This window comes from Prunus avium, chromosome 7, assembly GCF_965620075.1.
Source record: "Prunus avium chromosome 7, drPruAviu1.hap1.1, whole genome shotgun sequence".
In the NCBI taxonomy this organism is placed as follows: domain Eukaryota; kingdom Viridiplantae; phylum Streptophyta; class Magnoliopsida; order Rosales; family Rosaceae; genus Prunus; species Prunus avium.
Window position 1 is genome coordinate 20,108,194 of NC_142290.1, and position 27,646 is coordinate 20,135,839.

Here is a 27,646-nt window from a genome sequence, read left to right on the forward strand (position 1 = left end):
AAGAAAACTTGAAGGAAAATTTAGTAAACTCATTTTGTTACAACAATTGACAAATTGAAAGGAAACTAAGAGAATTTGAGGGAGAGAAGGGAAGGGAGCTCTAGAGAAGTGTTTGAGAGCTCCCCCCCTTGGGGTGTGTTTTGAAACTTGAAGGCTTCTCTATTTATAGGGCTAAGAGGGAGGAACATCATGATGGATTCCCACACCATCCTTCATCTTTTGCTGCTGCACCTCAAGCATCTTCACATGGGTTCAAAGGTGATCAATTGTGGCTGCCTTTGCTCTCAACCCATGTGGTTGCCTTTTGCTGCCAACACATGTGGTTGCCTTTTGGTTGCTGAAAAACGAGGTTTCTGAACCAGGCTTGGTGTAGGAAGGCCAGAGGTTTCAAAACGTATCCAATGGGGCTCAAATTTGGATATGTTATACTAGACACCCATTGGAACAACTTCTATGAAGAAAGTATTCCCATCGGAGCAGTAGAAGTGTGCGTTTTGGGCCTTGCAAGTTGGCTGCCGAACAGAGACTGGAATTGACTTCATTTCATTTCTTTTCTTTCTTTTTGCTTCACATGCATGCACATGCTTTCTCTATAATAACTCCAGCATGTACCAACTTGATCCTTTAGACTTTCATAGCTGGAATGCCTCCCCACTTCACTCATTATGTTGGATCCAAAGTCAGTTGCAGCATGGGTGAGGCACATGGCTTAAAGGAGGAGACAAGGCTCAAAGCTGGCAGCTGCAAATCCTCCTGAGCATGGTTCAGTGTTGGACGGGCTAAGGACTCCGCATATGTTCAATTGGGCTGAATTTTGGATATGTTATACTAGACACCCAATTGAACAACTTCTATGAAGAATGTCTCCTCATCCGAGTTGTGCAGATTGCTGAAATGAGACCTGCAAGGTGACTTACGAAACTGGACTGACAAGAAGTGTGGCCCAACTTTGGTTTTGTCTTTAAGCTCTTGCTCTTATCCCAATCAGCCCTTAACATGCATGGATTGCATCAAATGTGATCTCTTGCTATCTTAACCTACAAAACACACAAACAGAGGTAAGTGACTCAAAATAAAGAGAAACTAAGCAAAATCACTAAGTAAAGAAGGCAAGCAAGTGTATGAAATTATGGACTTATCAAAACAGAAAATGGATTAAAAGCACAAGTTTAACTCAATAACATAACCCAATCATAAGCTAGAAGGGTACAAAATGATATACAATTATGAACCGATCATTAAACTAGCCAATCGCCTGTGCGAACAAATCGGGTAGGTGGATAGGCAAATCCTGGCCGGACACCTGTATACTAAACACAGGTACATGCAAAGATTTGAAGGCACTTAGGAATAAAGAAACTGGCCAACCACGTGTGCAGACAAATCAGGCAGGTGGGTAGGGAAATCCTCTTCAGACAGCTCTACACTAAACACAATTACCTGCAACATCGGAAGGTAACTAGGAAAGGGTGAAACTGGCCAATCACCTATGCAGACATGTTGGGCAGGTAGCTGAGGAAATCTTGGTTGGACAAGTGTATACTAAGCATAGATACATGCAAACATCTAAGGGCAACTGGTAACCGGGAAACAGGCAAACCACCTGTGCAGACAAATCGGGCAGGTGGGTAGGGAAATCCTGGTAGACCACCGGCGTAGACATCTCGGGCAGGTGGCTGAGGAAATCTTGGTCAGAGAACTATCTACTAAGCACATGTATATGCAAACATCTAAAGGCAACTGAGAAAAGGGAAACTGGCCAACCACCTGTGCAGACAAATCGGGCAGGTGGATAGACAAATCTTGGCTGGACACCTATATACAAAACACAGGTACATGCAAAGATTGGAAGGCAACTAAGAACACGGAAACTGGCCAACCACATGTGCAGACAAATCGGGCAAGTGGAAAGGCAAATTCTAGCAGGACACCTATGCAGTCAAATTAGGCAGGTCGCTGAGGAAATATTGTTCGGAGAACAATCTATTAAGCACATGTACATGCAAACATCTAAAGGCAACTAGGAAAAGGGATACTAGCCAACAACCTGTGTAGACAAATCGGGCAGGTGGGTAGGGAAATCCTCTTCATAACAATTCTCACTAAAACAAGAATACAAAATATAGAAATAAAAACAAACAGTCCACTAAATAAGTCCAAAGAGTTTGCCTACGAACCGATGGCCGTTCATCGTCCGATCGCACGATGAACAACCCTAACCCTAACCCTACACACTCCAAATGATACAGGGAACCAAATATCAGAAACATGGAAACTGGCCAACCACCAGTGTAGACAAATCGGGCAGGTGGGTGGAGAAATCATCGTCTGACAGCTCTACAATAAACACACCTACAAACATCGGAAGGTAACAGAGGAAAGGGTAAACTGGCCAACCACTTGTGCATATATGTAAGGCAGGTGGCTGAGGAAATCTTGGTCGGACACCTATCTACTAAGCACATGTACATGCAAACATCTAAAGGCAACTAGGAAAAGGGAAACTGGCCAACCACCTGTGCTGACAAATCGGGCAAGTGGATAGACAAATTCTAGTTGAACACCTGTGTACAAAACACAGGTACATGCAAAGATTGGAAAGCAGCTAGGAACATGGAAACTGGCCAACCACCCGTGCAGATAAATTAAGCAAGTGGATACGCAAATCCTGGCAGACCACCTGTGTAGACAAAAGAAATCTTAGTCGGAGAGCTATCTTAGTCGGAGAGCTAAAGAAATCTCGGGCAGGTGGCTAAAGAAATCTTAGTCGGAGAGCTATCTACTAAGCACATGTACATGCAAACTTCAGAAGGTAACTAGAGAAGGGGAAAATTGGCAAACCACCTGTGCAAACATGTCGGGCAAGTGGCTTAGGAAATCTTGGGCGGACAACTGTGCACTAAGCACAGGTACATGCAAACATCTAAAGGAAATTGGGACCATGGAAACTAGCCAACCTCCTGTGTAAACAAATCAGTAGGTGGATAGACAAATTTTGGCTGAACACCTACATGCAAAACACAGGTACATGCAAAGATTGGAAGGCACCTAGTGTCTGCCGCGCAAATCTCACGGCCTAGAGTTCTGGACCGAGGGGATATACGTTGACACGCGGTTTCCTGCTTTTGGGTGCGGTGCGGTTGTGCACGGGCGTGCCAGCACGGTCTACCGTGCGTCGAGATGTTGACGAGTGTAGGATGGATAAGTGGTGAGCCTATTTGAACTCGTCTTCTAATCAAACGATTGTAGCCGAGAGAGGAACTAGTCTCGGCTGTTAGGTTCACGGCCTGAACTACAAGGCCGTTGAGTGATGGTGTTGGTGGTGGGTTTTGGGCGGTGCTCTGGCGCGTTGCTCAGGCTGCGGTGATTCTCAGCTGGTAATTAACCAACTGACCGGGGAATACCAATGCACGAGCGAGAATTTAACTATGTATTACGTAACGGCCCTCAATACGGCCGACGAGTTTTCTAGGATCTCCTTTGTTCACGTACCGCGCGCTGAAAACCATGAGGCCAATGAGATGGCCCAGGTAGCGTCAGGCGTGAATATTCCGGACAGCGACCACGATCGCGTGATAAGAATCGAGAGGCGTACCCTGTCGGCTTTGGCCGAACGAGGAATGGCAACGCAGGTGTCATCGGCCGAAATCACCGACGGAGTCAACATGGCCGAAGCCAACTGGCGCTACCCCATAGTGAAGTCTCTGCGCGACCCCTCCGGCAGTCATGATAGCACTACGCGTTTTCGGGCTCGGTGTTATTTGATTTATCAGAACGAGCTGTATCGAAAGGGATCAGACGGCTTATTGCTCCTGTGTCCCAGCGCCGAAGACATTAAGGTTATCATGTCCGAATCTCACGAAGGGATTTGCGGTGCTCACCAGTCTGGCGTCGAGATGAGATGGTTGCTTCGGAGGCACGGCTATTATTGGGCGACCATTTTAAAGGACTGCATAGAATATTTGAAAGGGTGTATCAAGTGTCAAATCTACGGCCCCATACAAAGGGTACCGGCCGAAGCCCTCCACCCGGTTACTTAACCATGGCCGTTCAGAGGATGGGCCGTGGATATCATCGGCAAAATCTATCCGGCTGCGTCCAACCAACACGCATGGATTTTAGTGGCAACCGACTATTTTACTAAATGGGTCGAGGCGGAGTCCTATCGGTCAATTTCTAGCGCACAGATGATCAAATTCTTTGAAAATCACATCGTCCACAGATTTGGTATACCTGAAACTATCACGGCCGATAACGGCCCAGTTTTCGCATCGGCCGAGACTCGGGAGTACGCCGAAAGGATGGGGATCAAATTGGTTCACTCAACACCTTACGACCCCTAGTCTAACGAACAGGCCGAGGCGAGCAACAAGGTAATCAAGGGCATCCTTGAGAAAATGATTGAGGAAAAACCTAGGGCATGGCACGACTTACTCCCTGAAGCCCTTTAGGCTTACCGAGTCTCAGAATGATCGGCTACTGGCACATCCCCTTATGCCTTAACCTACTGTCATGACGCCATCGTTCCAATGGAGTTAAAGGTTCGGTTCCTCCGTGTGACCGAACGGCCTGGGCAAGAAAGGAAGGACTATGCGCAAGCCATGGCTCGGGAGTTAGAAGATTTGGAGCAGTCCAGACTCGACGCTTATAACCTAATGCAGGTACTAAAGCAGATTGCGGCGAGGGCCTACAACAGAAAGGTCAAGCAAAAGACTTTCGCCGAAGGCAACCTGGTATGGCGAGCCGTGCTTCCTATCGGGACTAAGGACCCTCGGTTCGGCAAATTCTCACCCAACTAGGAGGGGCCGTTTATTATCGAACGAATTCTCAGGCGAGGTGCATTTCAGTTAAGAGATAGGGATGGAGAACGGCACAACTTGCCGATAAACGGCCAGTACTTAAAGAAATATACTCCGTCATTATGGGAGACGGCCGAGAACGAGTTGTGAGATTTACAATTAACAAATAAATGAAGTAAACAACACGACGAAGATGAAAGGAAGAGCATGCATTCAGTCAGTAGGAAAAAGGAAGTTAAACTTCATTTAGATTAAAGGAAAGGGGTCGCGTTTACAAAGGAACGGCTGGTCATGGCCGATTAAAACATATAAACGTACATATGTGAAAAACAGATTGTATCCTAAGTCTATGAACAACGGCTTCTTGATCCCCTCGCTGAACTGGCAGATGATTCTTCCCTAGGCGATGTCTTCGCCGTCCATATCTTCACTGACCGCGGCCCCGCCACGGCCTTTACTCTGGGAATTGGGGTCATAGCATGGCCAAGGTCGTCACTCCAGACACGTGTGCAGCCGGGTGAAACCAAGGCCGTCATTCCGGCCATGGGTACGGCCGGGGTCCTCAGCCAAATAGATATGGCCAAGATGAAATCATTATACCAAACCCTCCCATCTTCATCAATCGCATTGCAGTTTCTCCCCTGCCTTAAGGGGAGGAAGGTCATCCACCTCCAGGCCTGGAAAGAAATCTCGGCCACATCATGGCCTTGTCACACATCGGCTTTCCAAGACGAGAGACAATTGGTGGACAGCGGGGGAAGAAAGGCCATCTGGATCAGGCCAAACTGCCACACCGCGAGGTTCAGCAGGTGGTTCTCGACCCCGATTTTTGGACAGGCCACGATGGGGGCCATTAGAGCAGATTAAAATGGAAGAGAAAGGACTCTGAAAGCGTGAAGAAAAATGAAGAGGGCAGGGTTTTAATACTGGCGCTAGAATTCAAAACGGGGCATGGCTCTCGAGAGACGTAACGGCCTGACAACATACTCGGAGCACGCGAAGACATGTCAGAAACTTGGGGGCCGACGTTTCGATTGACGAGGCAAAACGATGGCTCGCGCAAATCAAGGCAATGATAGCCTGCACGACGTGCTTGCGCATTAAATGCGCCGACCGACCTGCGCATTTAAGGCACCAACTATCAATCACTTCAGAAGGAATGCAAAGGGTCCATCCCTTGGAATCCATTCGGCCTCTACCCATGCCGCGACCGAAGAATCCGGGGATGGGGGGGCAATGTTTGTGCCTAATAAATCTCAGTCGTAAAACTGACCGAAGGGACTTCCTTTCGGCCCTAGCACCTGCCCATGAATTAAAACGTGGCGTTTCGTTAGGCATTTGCTTCCCTAAAAGACAAAAGAAAAGCTGCGAAGGCAGAATCCTCTCAGCCTCTCGACCGCGGTATTATCGGCCGAGGCCGAAGGCCACAAGAGCCACGGCCAAAGATATTAAGGTCACATCGCCACATGGCAGCAGGGTCCCACACTTCATTTAATGAAATAACGCCTCTGTTTATTGCAGCAAACCCACTGGCCGCAAAAAAGCATTTAATGCACGAGGGAAGATGGGAAGTGACTGAAGTCAGGGTTTGGTGATGGGAATCAGAGTAGTTAGGCCCAAACATTCTCTCAAATATTCTTACAACTTGAGAGGTTAGGTCATCAACCACCATACCAGGGCATTTAATGCGTTCCCACGGCCAAAGGTGCAGAACCCACGATCAGGGCAGCAGCCGAGATTTACCGGGATTTATGGGGTCACACCACCGTGCTTCACGATCCCAAATGTCGATTGGACTACCCACTTGCTCTAATCAGGCTCCACCATGCAGATTTTCAGCCTCGATTACTCCTCCAGAGCTCCTCCTATAAATACCAAGCTCAAACTACATTCAAAGGGTTCAAACACCAAACGAAAAGCCTCCCACGGAGCAAATTATATTTTCATGTAATGCACTTTCAACGCGCCGGAGCACCGCCCAAAACCCACCATCAACACCACCACTAAACGGCCTTGTAGCTCAGGCCGTGAACCTGACGGCCGAGATCAGTTCCTCTCTTGGCCACAATCGTTTGATTAGGAGTCGAACTCAAACAGGCGCACCACTTACCCATTTCATCCAAACCGCATCACCATCTCGACGCACGGTATGCCGTGTTGGCACGCCCGCGCACAACCGCACCACATCCAAAAGAAGGACGTCATGTGTTGACGCATATCCCCTCGGCCCGGAGCACCAGGCCGTGAGATTTGCGCAGCCAACAAACTCGATAAAGGGAAACTGACCAACCATATATGCAGACAATTGGGGTAGGTGGATACACAAATCTTGGCTGGACACCTGTATACAAAACACAGGTACATGCAAAGATTTGAAGGCAACTAGGAATAGGGAAACTGGCCAACCACATGTGCAGACAAATCGGGCAGGAGGATAGATAAATCTTGACTGGACACCTATATACAAAACACAGGTACATGCAAAGATTTGGATGGAACTAGGAACATGGAAACTGGCGAACCACTTGTGCAGACAAATCGGGCAAGTGGATAGGCAAATCCTGGCAGACCACCTATTTAGTCAAATCGGATAGGTAGCTGAGGAAATCTTGGTCGAAGAACTATCTCCAAAGCACATGTACATGCAAACATCTAAAGGCAACTAGGAAAAGGGAAACTCGCAAACCACCTATGCAGACAAATCGGGCAAGTGGATCGACAAATCCTAGCTAGTCATCTCGGGCAGGTGGCTGAAGAAATCTTAGTCGGAGAGCTATCTACTAAGCACGTTTACATGCAAACATCGGAAGGTAACTTGAGAAGGGGAAAACTGGCCAACCACCTGTGCAGACATGTCGGGCAAGTGGCATAGAAAATCTTGGTCGGATAACTGTGCACTAAGCACAGGTACATACAAACATCTAAAGGAAATTGGGACCATGAAAACTAGCCAATCTTCTGTGCAAACAAATCAGTAGGTGAATAGACAAATTTTGGCCGAACACCTATACGCAAAACACAGGTACATGCAAAGATGGAAGGCACCTAGGAACATGAAAACTGACCAACCACTTGTGCAGACAAGTCGGGCAAGTGGAGAGGCAAATCCTGGCAGACCACCTGTGTAGACATGTCGGGCAGGTGGCTGAGGAAATATTGGTCGGATAACAATCTACTAAGCACGTGTACATGCAAACAGCCACAGGCAACTAGGAAAAGAGAAACTTGCCAACCACCTATAAAGACAAATCAAGCAAGTAGATAGACAAATCCTAACTGGACACATGTACACAAAACACCGGTAAATGCAAAGATTTGAAGGAAATTAGGAACAGGGAAACTGGCCAACCACCTGTGTAGACAAATCGGGCAGGTGGGTCGGGAAATCTTAGTCAAACAGCCCTACATTGAACACAACTACATGCAAAAATTGAAAGTTAACTGGAGAAAGGGGAAACTGGCCAACCGCATGTGTAGACATGTCGGGCAGGTGGCTGAGGAAATCTTGGTCGGAGAACTATCTACTAAGCACATGTACATGAAAAAATCTAAAGGCAACTCGAAAAAGGGAAACTGGCCAACCACCTATGCAGACAAATCGGGCAGGTGGATACACAAATCTTGATTGAACACTTGTATACAAAACACAGGTACATGCAAAGATTTGAAGGCAACCAGGAACAGGGAAACTGGCCAACCAACTGTGCAAACAAATCGGGCAGGTGGATAGACAAATCTTAGATGGACGGTTGTATACAAAACACAGGTACATGAATTGATTGGGAGGCATTTAGGAACATGGAAACTAGTCAACCACCTGCGCAGACAAATCAGGCAAGTGGATGAGCAAATCTTGGCAGACTACCTGTGCAGTCAAATTGGGCAGGTGGCTGAGGAAATCTTGGTCGAAGAAATATCCCCAAAGTATATGTACATGCAAACATCTAAAGGCAACTAGGAAAAAGGAAACTGGAAAACCACCTATGCAGACAAATCGGGCAGGTGGATAGACAAATCCTAACTGGACACATGTACACAAAACACAGGTACGTGCAAAGATTTGAAGGAAACTAAGAACAAGGAAACTGGCCAACCACCTGTGTAGACAAATCGGGCAGGTGGGTTGGGAAATCTTAGTCAGACAGCTCTACATTGTACACAACTACCTGCAAAAATTGAAAGGTAACTGGGGGATGGGGAAACTGGCCAACCGCATGTGAAGACATGTCGGGCAGGTGGTTGAGGAAATCTTGGTCGGAGAACTATCTACTAAGCACATGTACATGAAAAATTCTAACGGCAACTCGAAAAAGGGAAACTGGCCAACCACTTATGCAGACGAATCGGGCAGGTGGATACACAAATCTTGGCTGAACACTTGTATACAAAACACAGGTACATGCAAAGATTTGAAGGCAACCAGGAATAGGGAAACCGGACAACCACCTGTGCAGACAAATCGGGTAGGTGGATAGACAAATCTTGGATGGACGGTTGTATAAAAAACACAGGTGCATGAATTGATTGGAAGGCAACTAGGAACATGGAAACTAGTCAACCACCTGTGCAGACAAATCCGGCTAGTGGATGAGCAAATCTTGGCAGACCACCTGTGCAGTCAAATCGGGCAGGTGGATAGACAAATCTTGGATGGATGGTTGTATACAAAACACAGGTACATGAATTCATTGGAAGGAAATTAAGGACAAGGAAACTAGTCAACCACATGTGCAGGTAAATCGGGCAAGTGGATGAGCAAATCTTGGCAGACCACCTGTGCAGTCAAATCGGGCAGGTGGCTGAGGAAATCTTGGTTGGAGAACTATCCCCAGAGTACATGCACATGCAAACATCTAAAGGCAACTAGGAAAAGGGAAACTGGCAAACCACCTATGCAGACAAATCGGGCAGGTGGATAGACAACTCCTAACTGGACACATGTACACAAAACACCGGTAAATGCAAAGATTTGAAAGGAACTAGGAACAGGGAAACTGGCCAACCACCTGTGTAGACAAATCGGGCAGGTGGGTTGGAAAATCTTAGTCAGACAGCTCTACATTGTACACAACTACCTGCAAAAATTGAAAGGTAACTGGGGGATGGGGAAACTGGCCAACCGCATGTGAAGACATGTCGGGCAGGTGGTTGAGGAAATCTTGGTCGGAGAACTATCTACTAAGCACATGTACATGAAAAATTCTAACGGCAACTCGAAAAAGGGAAACTGGCCAACCACTTATGCAGACGAATCGGGCAGGTGGATACACAAATCTTGGCTGAACACTTGTATACAAAACACAGGTACATGCAAAAATATGAAGGCAACCAAGAACAGGGAAACTGGCCAACCACATGTGCAGACAAATCGGGCAGGTGGATAGACAAATCTTGGATGGACGGTTGTATAAAAAACACAGGTGCATGAATTGATTGGAAGGCAATTAGGAACATGGAAACTAGTCAACCGCATGTGCAGACAAATCGGGCAAGTGGATGAGCAAATCTTGGCAGACCACCTGTGCAGTCAAATCAGGCAGGTGGCTGAGTAATTCTTGCTCGGAGAACTATCTCCTAAGTACATGTACATGCAAACATCTGAAGGCAACTAGGAAACGGGAAATTGGCAAACCACCTATGCAGACAAATCGGGCAGGTGGATACACAAATCTTGACTAAACACTTGTATACAAAACACAGGAACATGCAAAGATTTGAAGGCAACCAGGAACAGGGAAACTGGCCAACCACCTGTGCAGACAAATCGGGCAGGGGGATAGACAAATCTTGGATGGACGGTTGTATACACAACACAGGTACTTGAATTCATTGGAAGGCAATTTGGAACAAGGAAACTAGTCAACCACCTGTGCAGGCAAATCGGGCAAGTGGATGAGCAAATCTTGGCAGACCACCTGTGTAGTCAAATCGGGCAGGTGGCTGAGGAATGCTTGCTCGGAGAACTATCTCCTAAGTACATGTACATGCAAACATCTAAAGGCAACTAGGAAAAGGGAAACTGGAAAACCACCTATGCACACAAATCAGGCAGGTGGATAGACAAATCCTAACTGGCCACATGGACACAAAACACCGGTAAATGCAAAGATTTGAGGGAAACTAGGAACAGGGAAATTGGCCAACCACCTGTGCAGACAAAGCAGGCAGGTGGGTTGGGAAATCTTAGTAAGACAGCTCTACATTGAACACAACTATATGCAAAAATTGAAAGGTAACCGGAGAAAGGGGAAACTGGTCAACCACCAGTGTAGACATGTCGGGCAGGTGGCTGAGGAAATCTTGGTCATACAACTATCTACTAAACATAAGTACATGCCAAAATATAAAGGCAACTAGGAAAAGGGAAACTGGCCAACCACCTATGCAGACAAATCGGGCAGGTGGATACGCAAATCTTGGCTGAACACTTGTATACAAAACACAGGTACAAGCAAATATTTGAAGGCAACCAGGAACAAGGAAACTGGCCAACCACCTGTGCAGACAAGTCGGGCAGGTAGATAGACAAATCTTGGATGGACGGTTGTATAAAAAACACAGGTGCATGAATTGATTGGAAGGCACTTAGGAAAATAGAAACTAGTCAACCACCTGTGCAGACAAATCGGGCAAGTGGATGAGCAAATCTTGGCAGACCACCTGCGCAGTCAAATCGGGCAGGTGGCTGAGGAAATCTTGGTTGGAGAACTATCCCCAACGTACATGTACATGCAATTATCTGAAGGCAACTAGGAAAAGGGAAACTGGCAAACAACCTATGCAAACAAATCAGGCAGGTGGATAGACAACTCCTAACTGGACACATGTACTCAAAACACAGGTACAAGCAAAGATTTGAAGGAAACTAGGAACAGGGAAACTGGCCAACCACCTGTGTAGACAAATCGGGTAGGTGGGTTGGGAAATCGTAGTCAGCCAGCTCTACATTGAACACAACTACCTGCAACAGTTGAAAGGTAACTGGAGAAAGGCGAAACTGGCCAACCACCTGTGTAGACAAGTCGGGCAGGTAGCTGAAGAAATCTTGGTCGGAGAACTATCAACTAAGCACATGTAATGCAAAAATCTAAAGGCAACTAGGAAATAGGAAACTGGCAAACCACCTATGCAGACAAATCGGGCAGGTGGATACACAAATCTTGACTGAACACTTGTATACAAAACACAGGTACATGCAAAGATTTGAAGGCAACCAGGAACAAGGAAACTGGCCAACCACCTGTGCAGACAAATTGGGCAGGTGGATACACAAATCTTGACAGAACACTTTTATACAAAGCACAGGTACATGCAAAGATTTGATGGCAACTAGGAACAGGGAAACTGGCCAACCACCTATGCAGACAAATCGGGCAGGTGGATAGACAAATCTTGGATGGACGGTTGTATACAAAACACAGGCACATGAATTCATTGGAAGGCAATTAGGAACAAGGAAACTAGTGAACCACCTGTGCAGGCAAATCGGGCAAGTGGATGAGCAAATCTTGGCAGACCACCTGTGTAGTCATATCGGGCAGGTGGCTGAGGAATGCTTGCTCGGAGAACTATCTCTAAAGTACATGTACATGCAAACATCTAAAGGCAACTTCGAAAAGGGAAATGGCAAACCAGCTATGCACACAAATCAAGCACGTGGATAGACAAATCCTAACTGGACACATGTACACAAAACACCGGTAAATGCAAAGATTTGAAGGAAACTAGGAACAAGGAAACTAGCCAACCACCTGTGTAGACAAATCGGCAGGTGGGTTGGGAAATCTTAGTCAGACAGCTCTACGTTGAACTCAACTACCTGCAAAAATTGAAAGGTAACAGGAGAAAGGGGAAACTGGCCAACCACCTATGTAGACATGTCGGGCAGGTGGCTGAGGAAATCTAGGTCAGACAACTATCTACTAAACACATGCACATGCAAAGATATAAAGGCAACTAGAAAAAGGGAAACTGTTCAACCACCTATGCAGACAAATCGGGCAGGTGGATACACAAATCTTGGCTGAACACTTGTATACAAAACACAGGTACATGCAAAGATTTGAAAGCAACCCTGAACAGGGAAACTGGCCAACCACCTGTGCAGACAAATCAGGCAGGTGGATAGACAAATCTTGGATGGACGGTTGTATACAAAACACAAGTACATGAATTCATTGGAAGGCAATTAGGAACAATGAAACTAGTCAACCACCTGTGCAGGCAAATCGGGCAAGTGGATGAGCAAATCTTGGTAGACCACCTGTGCAGTCAAATCGGGCAGGTGGCTGAGGAATTCTTACTCGGAGAAATATCTCCTAAGTACATGTACATGCAAACATCTAAAGGCAACTAGGAAAAGGGAAACTGGCAAACCACCTATGCACACAAATCAGGCAGGTGGATAGACAAATCCTAACTGGACACAAGTACACAAAACACCGGTAAATGCAAAGATTTGAAGGAAACTGGGAACATGGAAACTGGCCAACCACCTGTGTAGACAAATCGGGCAGGTGGGTTGGGAAATCTTAGTCAGACAGCTCTACATTGAACACAACTACCTGCAAAAATTGAAAGGTAACCGGAGAAAGGGGAAACTGGCCAACCACCTATGTAGACATGTCGGGCAGGTGGCTGAGGAAATCTTGGTTCAGACAACTATCTACTAAACACATATACATGCAAAAATATAAAGGCAACTAGGAAAAGGGAAACTGGCCAACCACTTATGTAGACAAATCGGGCAGGTGGATACACAAATCTTGACGGAACACTTGTGTACAAATTACAGGTACATGCAAAGATTTGAAGGCAACCAGGAACAGGGAAACTGGACAACCACCTGTGCAGACAAATCGGGCAGGTGGATAGACAAATCTTGGATGGACGGTTGTATACAAAACACAGGTACTTGAATTCATTGGAAGGCAATTTGGAACAAGGAAACTAGTCAACCACCTGTGCAGGCAAATCGGGCAAGTGGATGAGCAAATCTTGGCAGACCACCTGTGTAGTCAAATCGGGCAGGTGGCTGAGGAATGCTTGCTCAAAGAACCATCTCCTAAGTACATGTACATGCAAACATCTAAAGGCAACTAGGAAAAGGGAAACTGGCAAACCACATATGCACACAAATCAGGCAGGTGGATAGACAAATCCTAACTGGACACATGTACACAAAACAACGGTAAATGCAAAGATTTGAAGGAAACTAGGAACAAGGAAACTGGCCAAACACCTGTGTAGACAAATCGGGCAGGTGGGTTGGGAAATCTTAGTAAGACAGCTCTACATTGAACACAACTACCTGCAAAAATTGAAAGGTAACTGGAGAAATGGGAAACTGGCCAACCACCTGTGTAGACATGTCGGGCAGGTGGCTACGGAAATCTTGGTCAGACAACTATCTACTAAACATATGTACATGCAAAAATCTAAAGGCAACTAGGAAAAGGGAAACTGGCCAACCACATATGTAGACAAATCGGGCAGGTGGATACAGAAATCTTGATTGAACACTTGTATACAAAACACAGGTACATGCAAAGATTTGAAGGCAACCAGGAACAGGGAAACTGGCCAACCACCTGTGCAGACAAATCGGGCAGGTGGATAGACAAATCTTGGATGGACGGTTGTATACAAAACACAGGTACATGAATTCATTGGAAGTCAATTAGGAACGTGGAAACTAGTCAACCACCTGTGAAGGCAAATCTGGCAAGTGGATTAGCAAATCTTGGCAGACCACCTGTGTAGTCAAATCGGGCAGGTGGCTGAGAAATGCTTGCTCGGAGAATTATCTCCTAAGTACATGTACATGTAAACATCTAAAGGCAATTAGGAAAAGGGAAACTGGAAAACCACCTATGCACACAAATCAGGCAGGTGGATAGACAAATCCTAACTGGACACATGTACACAAAACACCGGTAAATGCAAAGATTTGAAGGAAACTAGGAACAGGGAAGCTGGCCAACCACTTGTGTAGACAAATCGGGCAGGTGGGTTGGAAAATCTTAGTAAGACAGCTCTACGTTGAACACAGCTACATGCAAAAATTGAAAGGTAACCGGAGAAAGGGGAAACTGGTCAACCACCTGTGTAGACATGTCGAGCAGGTCGCTGAGGAAATCTTGGTCAGACAACTATGTACTAAACATATGTCCATGCCAAAATATAAAAGCAACAAGGAAAAGGGAAACTGGCCAACCACCTATGCAGACAAGTCGGGCAGGTGGATACACAAATCTTGGCTGAACATTTGTATACAAAACACATGTCCATGCAAAGATTTGAAGGCAACCAGGAACAAGGAAACTGGCCAACCACCTATGCAGACAAATCGGGCAGGTGGATAGACAAATCTTGGATGGACGGTTGTATAAAAAACACAGGTGCATGAATTTATTGGAAGGCTCTTAGGAACATGGAAACTAGTCAACCACCTGTGCAGATAAATCGGGCAAGTGGATGAGCAAATCTTGGCAGACCGCCTGTGTAGTCAAATCGGGCAGGTGGTTGAGGAAATCTTGGTTGGAGAACTATCCCCAACATACATGTACATGCAAATATCTAAAGGCAACTAGGAAAAGGGAAACTGGCAAACCACCACTGCAAACAAATCGGGCAGGTGGATAGACAACTCCTAACTGGACACATGTACTCAAAACATAGGTACAGGCAAAGATTTGAAGGAAACTAGGTACAAGGAAACTGGCCAACCACCTGTGTAGACAAATCGGGCAGGTGGGTTGGGAAATCGGGGTCAGACAGCTCTACATTGAACACAACTACCTGCAAAAATTGAAAGGTAACTGGAGAAAGGGGAAACTGGCCAACCACCTGTGTAGACAAGTCGGGCAGGTGGCTGAGGAAATCTTGGTCGGAGAACTATCTGCTAAGCACATGTACATCCAAAAATCTAAAGGCAACTAGGAAAAAGGAAACTGGCGAACCACCTATGCAGACAAATCGGCAGGTGGATACACAAATCTAGACTGAACACTTGTATACAAAACACATGTACATGCAAAGACATGAAGGCAACCAGGAACGAGGAAACTGGCCAACCACCTGTGCTGACAAATCGGGCAGGTGGATAGACAAATCTTGGATGAACGGTTGTATATAAAACACAGGTACATGAATTCATTTGAAGGCAATTAGGAGCAAGGAAACTAGTCAACCACTTGTGCAGGCAAATCGGGCAAGTGGATGAGCAAATCTAGGCAGACCACCTGTGCAGTCAAATCGGGCAGAGGGCTGAGGAAATCTTGGTTGGAGAACTATCCCCAAAGTACATGTACATGCAAACATCTAAAGGCAACTAGGAAAAGGGAAACTGGCAAACCACCTATGCAGACAAATCGGGCAGGTGGATAGACAACTCCTAACTGGACATATGTACACAAAACACCGGTAAATGCAAAGATTTGAAGGAAACTAGGAACAAGGAAACTGGCCAACCACCTGTGTAGACAAATTGGGCAAGTGGGTTGGGAAATCTTAGTCAGACAGCTCTACATTGAACACAACTTCCTGCAAAAATTGAAAGGTAACCGGAGAAAGGGGAAACTGGCCAACCACCTGTGTAGACATGCTGGGCAAGTGGCTAAGGAAATCTTGGTCAGACAACTATCTACTAAATACATGTACATGCAAAAATATAAGGGCAACCAGGAAAAGGGAAACTGGCCAACCACCTACCCAGACAAATCGGGCAGGCGGATACACAAATCTTGGCTTAACACTTGTGTACAAAACACAGGTACATGCAAAGATTTGAAGGCAACCAGGAACAAGGAAACTGGCCAACCACCTGTGCAGACAAATCGGGCAGGTGGATACACAAATCTTGACTGAACACTTGTATACAAAACACAGGTACATGCAAAGACTTGAAGGCAACCAGGAACAGGGAAACTGGCCAACCATCTATGCAGACAAATCGGGCAGGTGGATAGACAAATCTTGGATGGACAGTTGTATACAAAACACAGGTACATGAATTCATTGGAAGGCAATTAGGAACAAGGAAACTAGTCAACCACCTGTGCAGGCAAATCGGGCATGTGGATGAGCAAATCTTGGCAGACCACCTGTGCAGTCAAATCGGGCAGGTGGCTGAGGAATTCTTGCTCGGAGAACTATCTCCTAAGTACATGTACATGCAAACATCGAAAGGCAACTAGGAAAAGGGAAACTGGCAAACCACCTATGCAGACAAATCGGGCAGGTGGATAGACAAATCCTAACTAGACACATGTACACAAAATACAGGTACATGCAAAGATTTGAAGGAAACTAGGAGCAGGGAAACTGGCCAACCACCTATGTAGACAAATCGGGCAGGTGGGTTGGGAAATCTTAGTCAAACAGCTCTACATTGAACACAACTACCTGCAAAAATTGAAAGGTAACTGGAGAAAGGGGAAACTGGCCAACCTGTGTAGACTTGTCGGGCAGGTGGCTGAGGAAATCTTGGTTGGAGAACTATCTACTAAGCACTTGTACATGCAAAAATCTAAAGGCAACTCGGAAAAGGGAGACTGGCCAACCACCTATGCAGACAAATCGGCCAGGTGGATACACAAGTCATGGCTGGACAGTTGTATACAAAACACAGGTACATGCAAAGATTTGAGGGCAACCAGGAACAGGGAAACTGGCCAACCACCTGTGCAAACAAATCGGCCAGGTGGATACACAAATCATGGCTGGACAGTTGTATACAAAACACAGGTACATGCAAAGATTTGAGGGCAACCAGGAACAGGGAAACTGGCCAACCACCTGTGCAAAAAAATCGGGCAGGTGGATAGACAAATCTTGGATGGACGGTTGTATACAAAACACAATTTCATGAATTAATTGGAAGGCAATTAGGAACATGGAAACTAATCAACCACCTGTGCAGACAAATCGGGCAAGTGGATGAGCAAATCTTGGCAGACCACCTGTGCAGTCAAATCGGGCAGGTGGCTGAGGAAATCTTGGTCGGAGAACTATCTCCTAAGTACATGTACATGCAAACATCTAAAGGCAACTTGGAAAAGGGAAACAGGCAAATGACCTATGCAAACAAATCGGGCAGGTGGATCGACATATCCTGGCTGGACACCTGTATCAAAACACAAGGACATGGAAAGATTTGAAAGCAGCTAGGAACACGAAAACTGGCTAACCACCTGTGTAGACAAAACGGGTAGGTGGGTAGGCAAATCCTCGTCAGACAGCTCTAAATTAAACACAACTACCTGCAAACATCGGAAGGTAATTGGAGAAAGGGGAAACTAGCCAACCTTTCTAGATATGTCAGGCAAGTGACTGAGGAAATTGTGGTCGGACAACTATCTGCTAAGCACCTTGGCAGATAAATCAGGCAAGTAGCTTAGGAAATCCTTGCCAGAGATCTGTATACTAAACACATATACAGGCAAACATTCAAAGGCAGCTTGGAAGGACACTGGCCAACCACGTGTGTAGACAAATCGGGCAAGTGGCTGGGGAAATCCTGGCCAGATACCTGTATACTAAACATAAGTACAGGCAAATATATGAAGGCAACTGGTTAAGGGTGAAATTGGCAAACCACCTATGTAAACAAAACGAGTAGGTGGTTGAAATAATCCTGTTAGAACAACTGTATACTAACACAAGTACATGCCAACATCTGAAGCCAACCCGAGAAAAGAGAAGCTAGCCAACCATCGGTGTAAACAAATCTAGAAAGTGGATGGGGAAATCCTAATCGGACACTTGTATACTAAACACCTGTATACTAACACAGGTACATTCAAACATCTAAAGCCAAGGAAGGGGCAAACTAGCCAACCACTTGTGTGACAAATTGGGCAGATGGCTGGGTTAATCCTTATCCGACACCTTCATACTAAACACAAGTACAGACAAACATCTTAGGGAAACTGGAAAAGGGGGAAACTGACTCACCACATGTGCACACAAATCAGAGAGGAGGCAGGGGAAATCCTGGTCTGACACCTGTACACTTAACATAGTTACATGCAAACATCTAAAGGCAACTGGTGAAGGAGGAAACTGGCTAACCATTTGTGTAGAGAAATAGAGCAAGTGGGTAGAGAAATCCTAACCGGACACTTGTATACTAAACAAAGGTAGATGCAAACATTTTAAGGCAACTAAGGAAGGGGGAAATTAAACAACCACCTGTGTCAACAAATCATGCAGGTGGTTGTGGAAATCCTGGTCAGAGACCTAGATACTAAACACAACTAAATGCAATCATCTTAAGACTAATTGATAAGAGCACATCCTAAAACGTCTTACGAAGGGTGCACATAACGTACAAGTCTACAAAATCACTAACTTATGCTCTAATACCAATTGACAGGACCCGCCCCGAATCCCCCTCTTGGAATCCATGACGAACCCGGTGCATGTCGGACACTTGGCAGGTCTTGTGCCCAAATTACTAAAACATCATTCCTCTCATTCTAAAACAACCGTTTGGGTTTGACTTCTACAAGAAAATCAGTTGATTCTCCCTTGAAATTGGCTCTAAACCCAAAATTTACCACCTGCAAAGAAAACACAATTAAATCTCCCAACCATTCAGCATTTACAATCTATAAACCACACCAATGAACAAAAGTTTCAATGGACCTCAGGCCCTTTTACACGACAAAAATCACTCATCAAACATAATCGAGTCTGAAACCCGCAGAACAACATAGATAAGTTATCAAGATCCTTTCTAACAAATTAAACATACTACCAAAAGCCTAACCTGGTGGCTACACCTAGATCGACTATAGTTTGCCTACGTACCCTTTTCATGGGATCAAACCACACGTAGTTCTTAAAAATATCTTGAGCACAAGAAAACCAAACCAGTCCTCTGATCAATCGATAAGCTAACAACTAGTTCAAACATTCTTAAGCACTAGAAAACATTCACCTCGAAATAAATTAAATAGAACTATCGCAAAACTCAATAGGTACAACACAAGCTCAAACTAAAACAGCAATATTCTTAAAAACCAAATTCATATCTACATAACACCCAAAACCTTACTTAAATAAGGCATGAATTGAATAATAATCAAATAAAACTTTGGAGGCATTTCAAATCGTAAATCAAAACATCATACTCAAATCACAAATCCTTAAGCGTCTCAAAACAATTGTCACTAAAACAAGAATACAAAATATAGAAATAAAAACAAACAGTCCACTAAATAAGTCCAAAGAGTTTGGCTACGAACTGATGGCCAATCATCGTCCGATCGCACGGTCAACAACCCTAACCCTAGAATCGTCGATCCGGAAGATTCGTACCTCCAATTCTAGATTTATAAGTTCCTACACACTCCAAACAATACAGGGAACCAAATATCATAAACAGGGACCGATCCGACGGTCGGATCCGTCCAGATCAATCAATGCCTAATTGGCGAAACTTCGTTTGCCCATCAAACGACGAAATCTCACCAATCCAAGTTTATCATCGTGCTTCAGACGATGCAGGGACAATTACAAAGCAAAGTGGGGCACCACTAAGCGGTTCACTCACCTTCGGTAGCGATTGGTGGCTTGAGGAGTGGCCAGATTGGCACAAGCAATATACCACTAGCATAAGCTCTTCAAGGAGAACAACTTTTACTCGTAGACCCTGACCAAAAAGTGATAGGAGCTTCTCAAGCTCGTGGCACCAACGACAGCCACTAACGACATCAACTAACTTAAGGGAAACGTACAGGGAGGAGAGGCGCACCTTTTCCAAGAGGAATCATGGCAAAAAGCCCGAAATTCTTAGTCCAAAAATCTCGAAATTCTCCGTCAACTGTAGATAATCAGCCATATAAGCAACATTAAGACAAGTTATCGATTCCTTTAATTGGTTCAATGATCAGTTTTCCACATTCAATTCATGAAGATGTTGGGATCATACAGATAATTTCAGGAAGCCAAACCCACATTTAAAAGATGAAAACTATAATGCATAGAATCAATGCTTATTCACATGAATCAAGCATACATAAATAGCTAGTCATGTAGTCCAAGAGATCATAATCTGCAAGATATTGAGCAGGAAATGTTTGACCAACACAAGAAAACCATCAAAAGAAACAATTTTGGTAATTTGCATTTCTCCACTAGTCTTTCATCCTTCTCCAGTCCCAACTATAATCGAAATTCATTTCAAGGAAATTTCCCTCTGTCCATACTGTGATACAAAAGTAAGACTTACATTATTTGATTGTAGGTACCATAGAGATCTTAGCCTATATAGGTTTCCAGCTCCTATTCATCTTTCTAAACTATAGAAACATTCTGTAAGTATGAAATGGAATTTATTTAGCTTGAGCCATGAAAGACCTTGTGAAAGAAATGAAAGGACACATTGTGAAACCCGTTATTTCAGTTTTTAATTTATACAAGCAACTAACAAAACCATGCTTAAATGTGATGAAGTGGAAATAAAAACCTCAGAACTTTGCAACTAATACATACAGTAAAAAGGAAGGGGCAGAATAGTGCACTAATGAATTATATTAGCCCCAAAATCATACTCTAAAGATGAAGCCTCCCTATGCAAATGGACACCATTTAAGAAAATCAAAGGGTCCCAACAGCAACAGCTGTCTTCGCTCGTGTGAAGAATGTAGTGATTAAAAATGACAGCATAATTGCACTTAGAAAAAAGAAGAAGTGGATGAACACCACTGTCTTATCACTGTACTTGAAATGATTATCCATGGTACAAACCGTAATAATCGCAAAAGAAACTGCAAATTGCAGAAGAAATCAAACTACGAAAAATAAAAATAAAAACCCCCACAGAAAATTGTTAGGGATGACAAGCACTGAAAAGTCCAACGTTATATTTTCTACTCTTATTCAAATAGAACTTGATCTAGATTACCACCAACGCAACATAACCTATCAATAGACCATCTCCTTCAAACCAAATGGACTCAAATTTCAGAAAAACGAATTATACATAGCCTCTCCCTCTTCTTGTCTAGTGTACCAAATTATATTCATGATCTAACCTAACACACAATACCTACGGTACATTAACACTACGTTGCTTTATCAATCAGAGGAGACACGTCCTTTCTTGCAAGTTGATCAATGCTGAGACTCAATCATTGTTCAACAGTGCACATACTAGAGCCAAGCAACAATAGTTATCCTACAAAGCCAAAGAACTGAAAGTCTGAAGTGTATTTCAAAAATCCTCCAACAAAAACAAGAGCATGCAATGGTGGCAATAATTATTTAAATAATAAATTTATAATATAACAAAATTATAAAAAATGGGGTTAAATTGATTGAATTCTCGCTGAGACTTCTTCATAAATTAAACAAAAATACAAAAGAACAAAGAACCAACCTGCAAATTATATGCAATAAACCATGAGAGATGGAGTATCCCATCTTCCAACCCCGTCATATAAAGACCTTCTCTTATCTTCTGTTCCTGAAACATTATGAATAAAAAACAAGTTGCAGTCAGGAACATAAAGGATGACAAACAAATTACTCTAGTCCATAACATTAACCAAGAAAAAAAAAACATAAAGAAATAAACAGAAACCATGAGGTGAATAAGGTAAATCTTGAGCTTTATTTCAAGTAAAATATAATAACAGGTAGCAAACCTTCTCAAACACAGAATAGCTGATCAACCGAGAAATTGGGTAGAGAAATCCCAAAAGATACCTGCTCATCCACGTTCCAGAACAACCAAACAGAAAATGTCAATATATTAATGCTAAGAAATATTGATTGTGATCTGAAGATTACAACATGAACAATACAGAAATCGAAAAGCAAAAGAAAAAAACAGAAATAAAAAATTCAAGAGATACATACAATACACCCATGATACTTTTTATGATGGACTGGAACTCATCATCAGTGTATTCACGGGTTGGAAATGGGACTATTCGAATGTTTGACGGACCATAACTCATCCATGGCACTTTAAGAGAGGAAGGTTCGCCAGAGGGCAAAGATGAAGGAAGTTCTATATTTTTGGTGTCAGATTGTTGGGCCGCAAAAATTATAAAGGAATCCAGAACTTGCTGGAACTGCAATAGCATAAAGGCATAAGAAGAATGGACTCACATTTTCACAAATATACATGCAGTTTCACCCACAATTTTATTGAAGATAAGGGGCTTATCAAGGCAGAATCAGAAAATATTTTGTGAAACAAAAAAAAAATTGTGACAATATTTAACAAGGATGAAAGTTAGAAGTTGCACTATTGTTTAATAACAGTCATTAAACTTATTAAAGGTCAATACATCAAGTTTCAGAATCATTGAAGATTGGTCTGTGAGTGGATATCATATTAACATTTGAATAATTCACCATTACAACAAATATATGAGTCACACGATGAAACACTGAGAGAGTGTCTGAGAATGGACAAGCAACAACATATCAGACGCCAGTATTGGTATAAATAAACCCTATCCGACCAACATGAGTAAGCCCTATGTTTGGGAAAAAAAATATCATACTTGGCACCAAAGTTTGAGTATGACACAAACTACACTTGGCTCAAAATTATGATTCTTTTGGAACAACATATAGAAAGACTCTAAAAAATATACCACGTACTAACAATTTATGTGTTACTAGAGACAGCATGTGATATTATTTCTATTGTGGGATTTACATACCAAAATTTAAAAAATCAATATTCTGTAAGGGATATTTTTTTAGCCACCAGCATATAGATGAATGAGTTAAGGAAGAAGCCAGGAAAAATGACTGTCTATTTCTGTGCCACTAATCAGTTGGATTTTCACCTTAACATTCAGATTCAGAAAACCATCACCAATGATCTACTTAAACGAATGTTAAAAAATAATTATTAAATTACTTTTAACTAGACCCTGAATAAAAGAACTAATAATCCAAACCCAACTTTTTGTATAGACAAATTTTGGGAACACAACGGGAGAACAAAAAGCTTTTTAGAAAATATAAATATAATTATGACAAAGCTCCATACATCAACTAAAGTAACAAATAAAAGTAAGATATCAAAAATTAATAAATGGCGAAGGTACGAAGCAACCATACAGTTAAGAAACCGCTGAAGCTGTATTGCATTGTTGGTATTGTATTTACGCCCAGTTCCAAGTCATTAAGTTAGGGACCATTTGCGTCCATGATGGATTTAACATCAGGAAATCCTGAGAAAGCCCATGTGTGATTGAGACGTATGCTATAATCAAAAAATTGGGGACCTTGGTCATGAAATACTGCTGCTTCTTTGATTTTTGGATTCGAGCAATTCCTAAACAAATAGTTCAGTTAATCAGTGACACAGCTAAATTTAATAATGTGACTTCTCATAGAATCAAATAGACTTGCGTTGTTCAAAAAATAGCCATCCAGTGATCACACAATGGCCATCACATAAGAAATACAGTATAGTAAGAGTTTTAAACTATAAGCATAAGTCACAGATAACTACTTAAAAAGAATAAATTAAATAATTATAAAATATAAAATAAAAACAAAAGCAAAACACATTTTAATTTGTAAAGTAATTAGAGTGTGCAGATATTACAACATACCATAACCAATGTAATATCTCCAGCACAGTTATCCACGTTATGATAAACATTTAATTGGTGCAGGTATGATCGTTGGCTCCTTTTTTTTTCAAAAATCATGCATGCATGATTAGACCTCACATTCAATTCATGAAGACGTGTGGATCATACAGATAATATCAGGAAGCCAAAGCCACATCTAAAAAGATGAAAACTATAATGCACTGAATCAATGCTTCACGCGAATCAAGCATACATGAATAGCAACAGTCATGTAGTCCAAGAGATCACTAATCTGCAAAATATTAGGCAGGAAGCGTTTGACCAGTACTAGAAAACCATCAAAAGAAACAATTTTGGTAATTTGCATTTCTTCACTAGTCTTTCATACTTCTCCAGTCCCAACTATAATCGAAATTCATTTCAAGGGAATTTCCCTCAGATCCATACTGTGATACAAAAGTACGACTTACATTATTTGATTGCAGGTACCATAGAGATATGAGCCTATATAGGTTTCCAGCTCCTGTTCATCTTTGTAAACTCTAGAAACATTCTGCAAGTATGAAATGGACTTTATTTAGCTTGAGCCATGAAAACCCTTGTGAAGGAAATGATGTGAAACCTGTTATTTCATTTTCTAACTTATACAAGCAAATTCCAACTAACAAAGCCATGCTTGAATGTGACGAAGAGAACCATATGGATTCACAAAGCTCAGAAGTTTGCAACTAATACATACAGTTCAAAGGAAGGGGCAGAAAATAAGATTTTTCTAATAAATAAAAAGCAACACATTCCATGCCTAATAAGTAATGGCCATTGGGTCAATCATCTGAAACTACTAATAAGAACATATACTACACTTGTTCTTAACCAAAAGGCTGAGAAAGTGCGAGAAAGCCAAGAACTTAACCCTAAATTTTTTTTTATTAGGAAAAAGACAACAACGAAAAAAACAGAGCCTAATTGACCATGTCTCGTCCACAATAGTGCACTAATGAATTATGTTTGCCCCAAAATCATAATCTAAAGATGAAGCCTCCCCATGCAAATGAACACCATTTAAGAAAATCAAAGCAGGATGGTAACATTAACAAAACATCTTCTTTTTCAATAGTTTGCTAGAATGAAGACAATACACTCTTGATATCTAATTGAGGGTAACTGGAGTCCCACACCAATATCATCCATTCTATGTAGGGTGGTTAACAAATCTCATATGTGACAACGACTTCAATGCTTTTAAAAATAAATTTCAAAATAGAGAAGAGGTGTCAAAGCTCAGATGTGATAAAGAAAAAGAATGTGCCTAGAATGTGCATGAACACACAACTACATACCAAAAGTAACAAAATCAGGCAATAGATAAGAATGGGTACCTTCAAGAGGGGAAATTTAACCGATATTATGTTAATCATTGACCTTGTTTCTTCGGTGTCTGGTGCAAAAGCCAGAAACTCCTCCTTATTCAACAGTAATTCCAAAACTTGTTTAAAGTTAGGTGATATTCCTTTGCCCACTTCCACAAACGTCCCTTTCCGGATATACCTGGTCAAGTCTCATTAAACTTAGCACCAATACTTCTCACAAAATGAGAAATTCCACACAAAAACCTTGCCCAAATCCATGTAGGGTTTTAATTTCATTTGTTTCCTTATTTCCTTCAAATTTATTTAGTATTGGGAGAATATTGCCCAAAGCGAAACATCCTTAAAATATGTAGTACCAAATCAAGTAAAAACCACACACACGCCCTGCCATGCACACACGCACACTATATTACAAACATAAATGAAACACAAAAATTAGCCAGACTTTGTCGCCACTTACGGCTGCGACGAGTGAATCTCAGTATCAACACGCATCCTTATAGCTATTAACAACAACATTACTACTGTGGGGAGTAATATCTGCAAGAAAATCATAAAGAAGTTTCAGATTGGTTTCAACAACTATTTCTTCACAGAAGTGAAGAAAAAATCAATAAATAAGAAAATTATTTTAATTTGAAACAATTATGAATAACACCTAACGAGAAACTGCCACTTAAAAACTAAAATCCAAAAGGAAGACAATAAGTTTTCATTGTTTACTTTTACAATTAAAATGAAGGCACAAACAAACAACTACAACAACAACGAAGCAACTTGCTACAAGAACAAAGACAACGACAACAACTACAAGTCGACAACAACAGCCACAGCAGCAGCACCAGAGCTTGATCCCAACTTTTCGTTAAAGTCACATGCTATCATAACAATCCTAATTACCTATACCCTTGAGAGGATCAAACTCAAAATCCGGGGCCGGCGAAACTCAAAATCGCCGGTCGCCACCTCTGTCAAAATGTCAAGTACGACGAGAGGATCAAACTTTATACCTAGGTCGACGGTTGACGGTGGCCGGATTTTCCGAAATCTCGCCTGTAAAGCTTCGATGGCTGTGAAAAATCTCCAGCTTCGATTCTCCGTCACCAGTGGACCAATGAGGGGGCTCTTTGGTAGATTAGCTTCCTTCGAGGGCGGGGATCAAAACCAGATAGGTGGCGACGGCAACCGCCACCGAAAATAGCTCGAAATCGGCGGTTATTTTTGGGATTTCTTTCGAACGAGAAACCGTATTCCACTGCGGTAGGATTGGCTTAATTTTGATGGAATAGGTAGAGGAAAAGCAGGGGAACATTTTGGGACAAAAACGGCGGCCATTGGTGACCAGACGGGGGAGAAACGCCGGCGAGAAATCGACGGCTACTGCAGCGTTGAGGGAAAATCAGAGCTAGAGAGATAGAAAGGTGGGCCCGGGGCGCTAGGAGTGTGACGTCTAGGAGTGTGACGTCTGGGAGTGACGTTTAAACCAAAATTTTCGTTTTTGGTTGGAAATTAAACCAAATTTTTCTAAAATGTTGAAATTGCCATTTAACTTCTTTAAATCACAACTCTTTCATTATAACTTGGATTTTTCGCATTACCCCCTAAACGAGTTGCATATTGTACATTTAGCCCTTTAACAATTTTTCAGTAAATTAAAGACTCGAACTTTTTAAAAATCACCAATTGAGGACCTACCGTCAATTTAGACCCACACATGCATCAATCATGTTGCTCCCAACTCATTAGACCACAAAAGATGTCTTGGAGATTAGATATGGAAACCATCGAGATCGGTGAGACGGTGACGTTTCCTCCGATTCTTAGACCGTAGTAGAGAGATAGCTTTGTTTCAAACGTTTTGGTTTTGGTTTTGGGAATCACATTGTTTTGCTTGCTGATCTTG

At 42.9% G+C, this 27,646-nt stretch overlaps 1 protein-coding gene across 8 annotated transcripts; it reads right to left on the reverse strand.

Annotated features, from left to right (window-relative positions):
* Positions 1 to 27,335, reverse strand: LOC110771062 (ABC transporter A family member 1-like). Of its 8 annotated transcripts, XR_015837077.1 has the most exons (11): positions 26,754 to 27,313; positions 26,204 to 26,283; positions 25,753 to 25,921; positions 24,844 to 24,926; positions 23,892 to 24,108; positions 22,668 to 22,885; positions 22,454 to 22,514; positions 22,186 to 22,272; positions 20,560 to 20,628; positions 20,359 to 20,457; positions 1 to 1,037 (listed from the first exon to the last, which is right to left on the reverse strand). XR_015837077.1 is itself a non-coding variant. In XM_088255963.1 (10 exons), exons 5-9 carry the CDS (start codon positions 23,919 to 23,921, stop codon positions 20,575 to 20,577), a joined length of 450 nt encoding a protein of 149 aa, XP_088112089.1. In that variant the 5' UTR covers positions 23,922 to 24,108; positions 24,844 to 24,926; positions 25,753 to 25,921; positions 26,204 to 26,283; positions 26,754 to 27,328; the 3' UTR covers positions 1 to 1,037; positions 20,560 to 20,574. The 8 variants fall into 8 exon arrangements, 3 of the variants coding, with proteins under 3 accessions (XP_088112089.1, XP_088112090.1, XP_088112088.1); XR_015837078.1 differs by lacking the exon at positions 20,359 to 20,457; XM_088255963.1 differs by lacking the exon at positions 20,359 to 20,457 and having other exon boundaries at positions 26,754 to 27,328.
* Positions 27,336 to 27,646: the final 311 nt, after the last annotated feature.

Bases quoted from the DNA above. Each gene is read 5' to 3' on its own strand.
- LOC110771062 (XM_088255963.1), bottom strand. From the start codon at position 23,921: ATGCAATACAGCTTCAGCGGTTTCTTAACT. The intron at 22,886-23,891 runs GTATGGTTGCTT...ATGCTATTGCAG, and splicing joins GCTTCAGCGGTTTCTTAACT to TTCCAGCAAGTTCTGGATTC. The intron at 22,273-22,453 runs GTTTGCTACCTG...ATAATGTTTCAG, and splicing joins GCTATTCTGTGTTTGAGAAG to GAACAGAAGATAAGAGAAGG.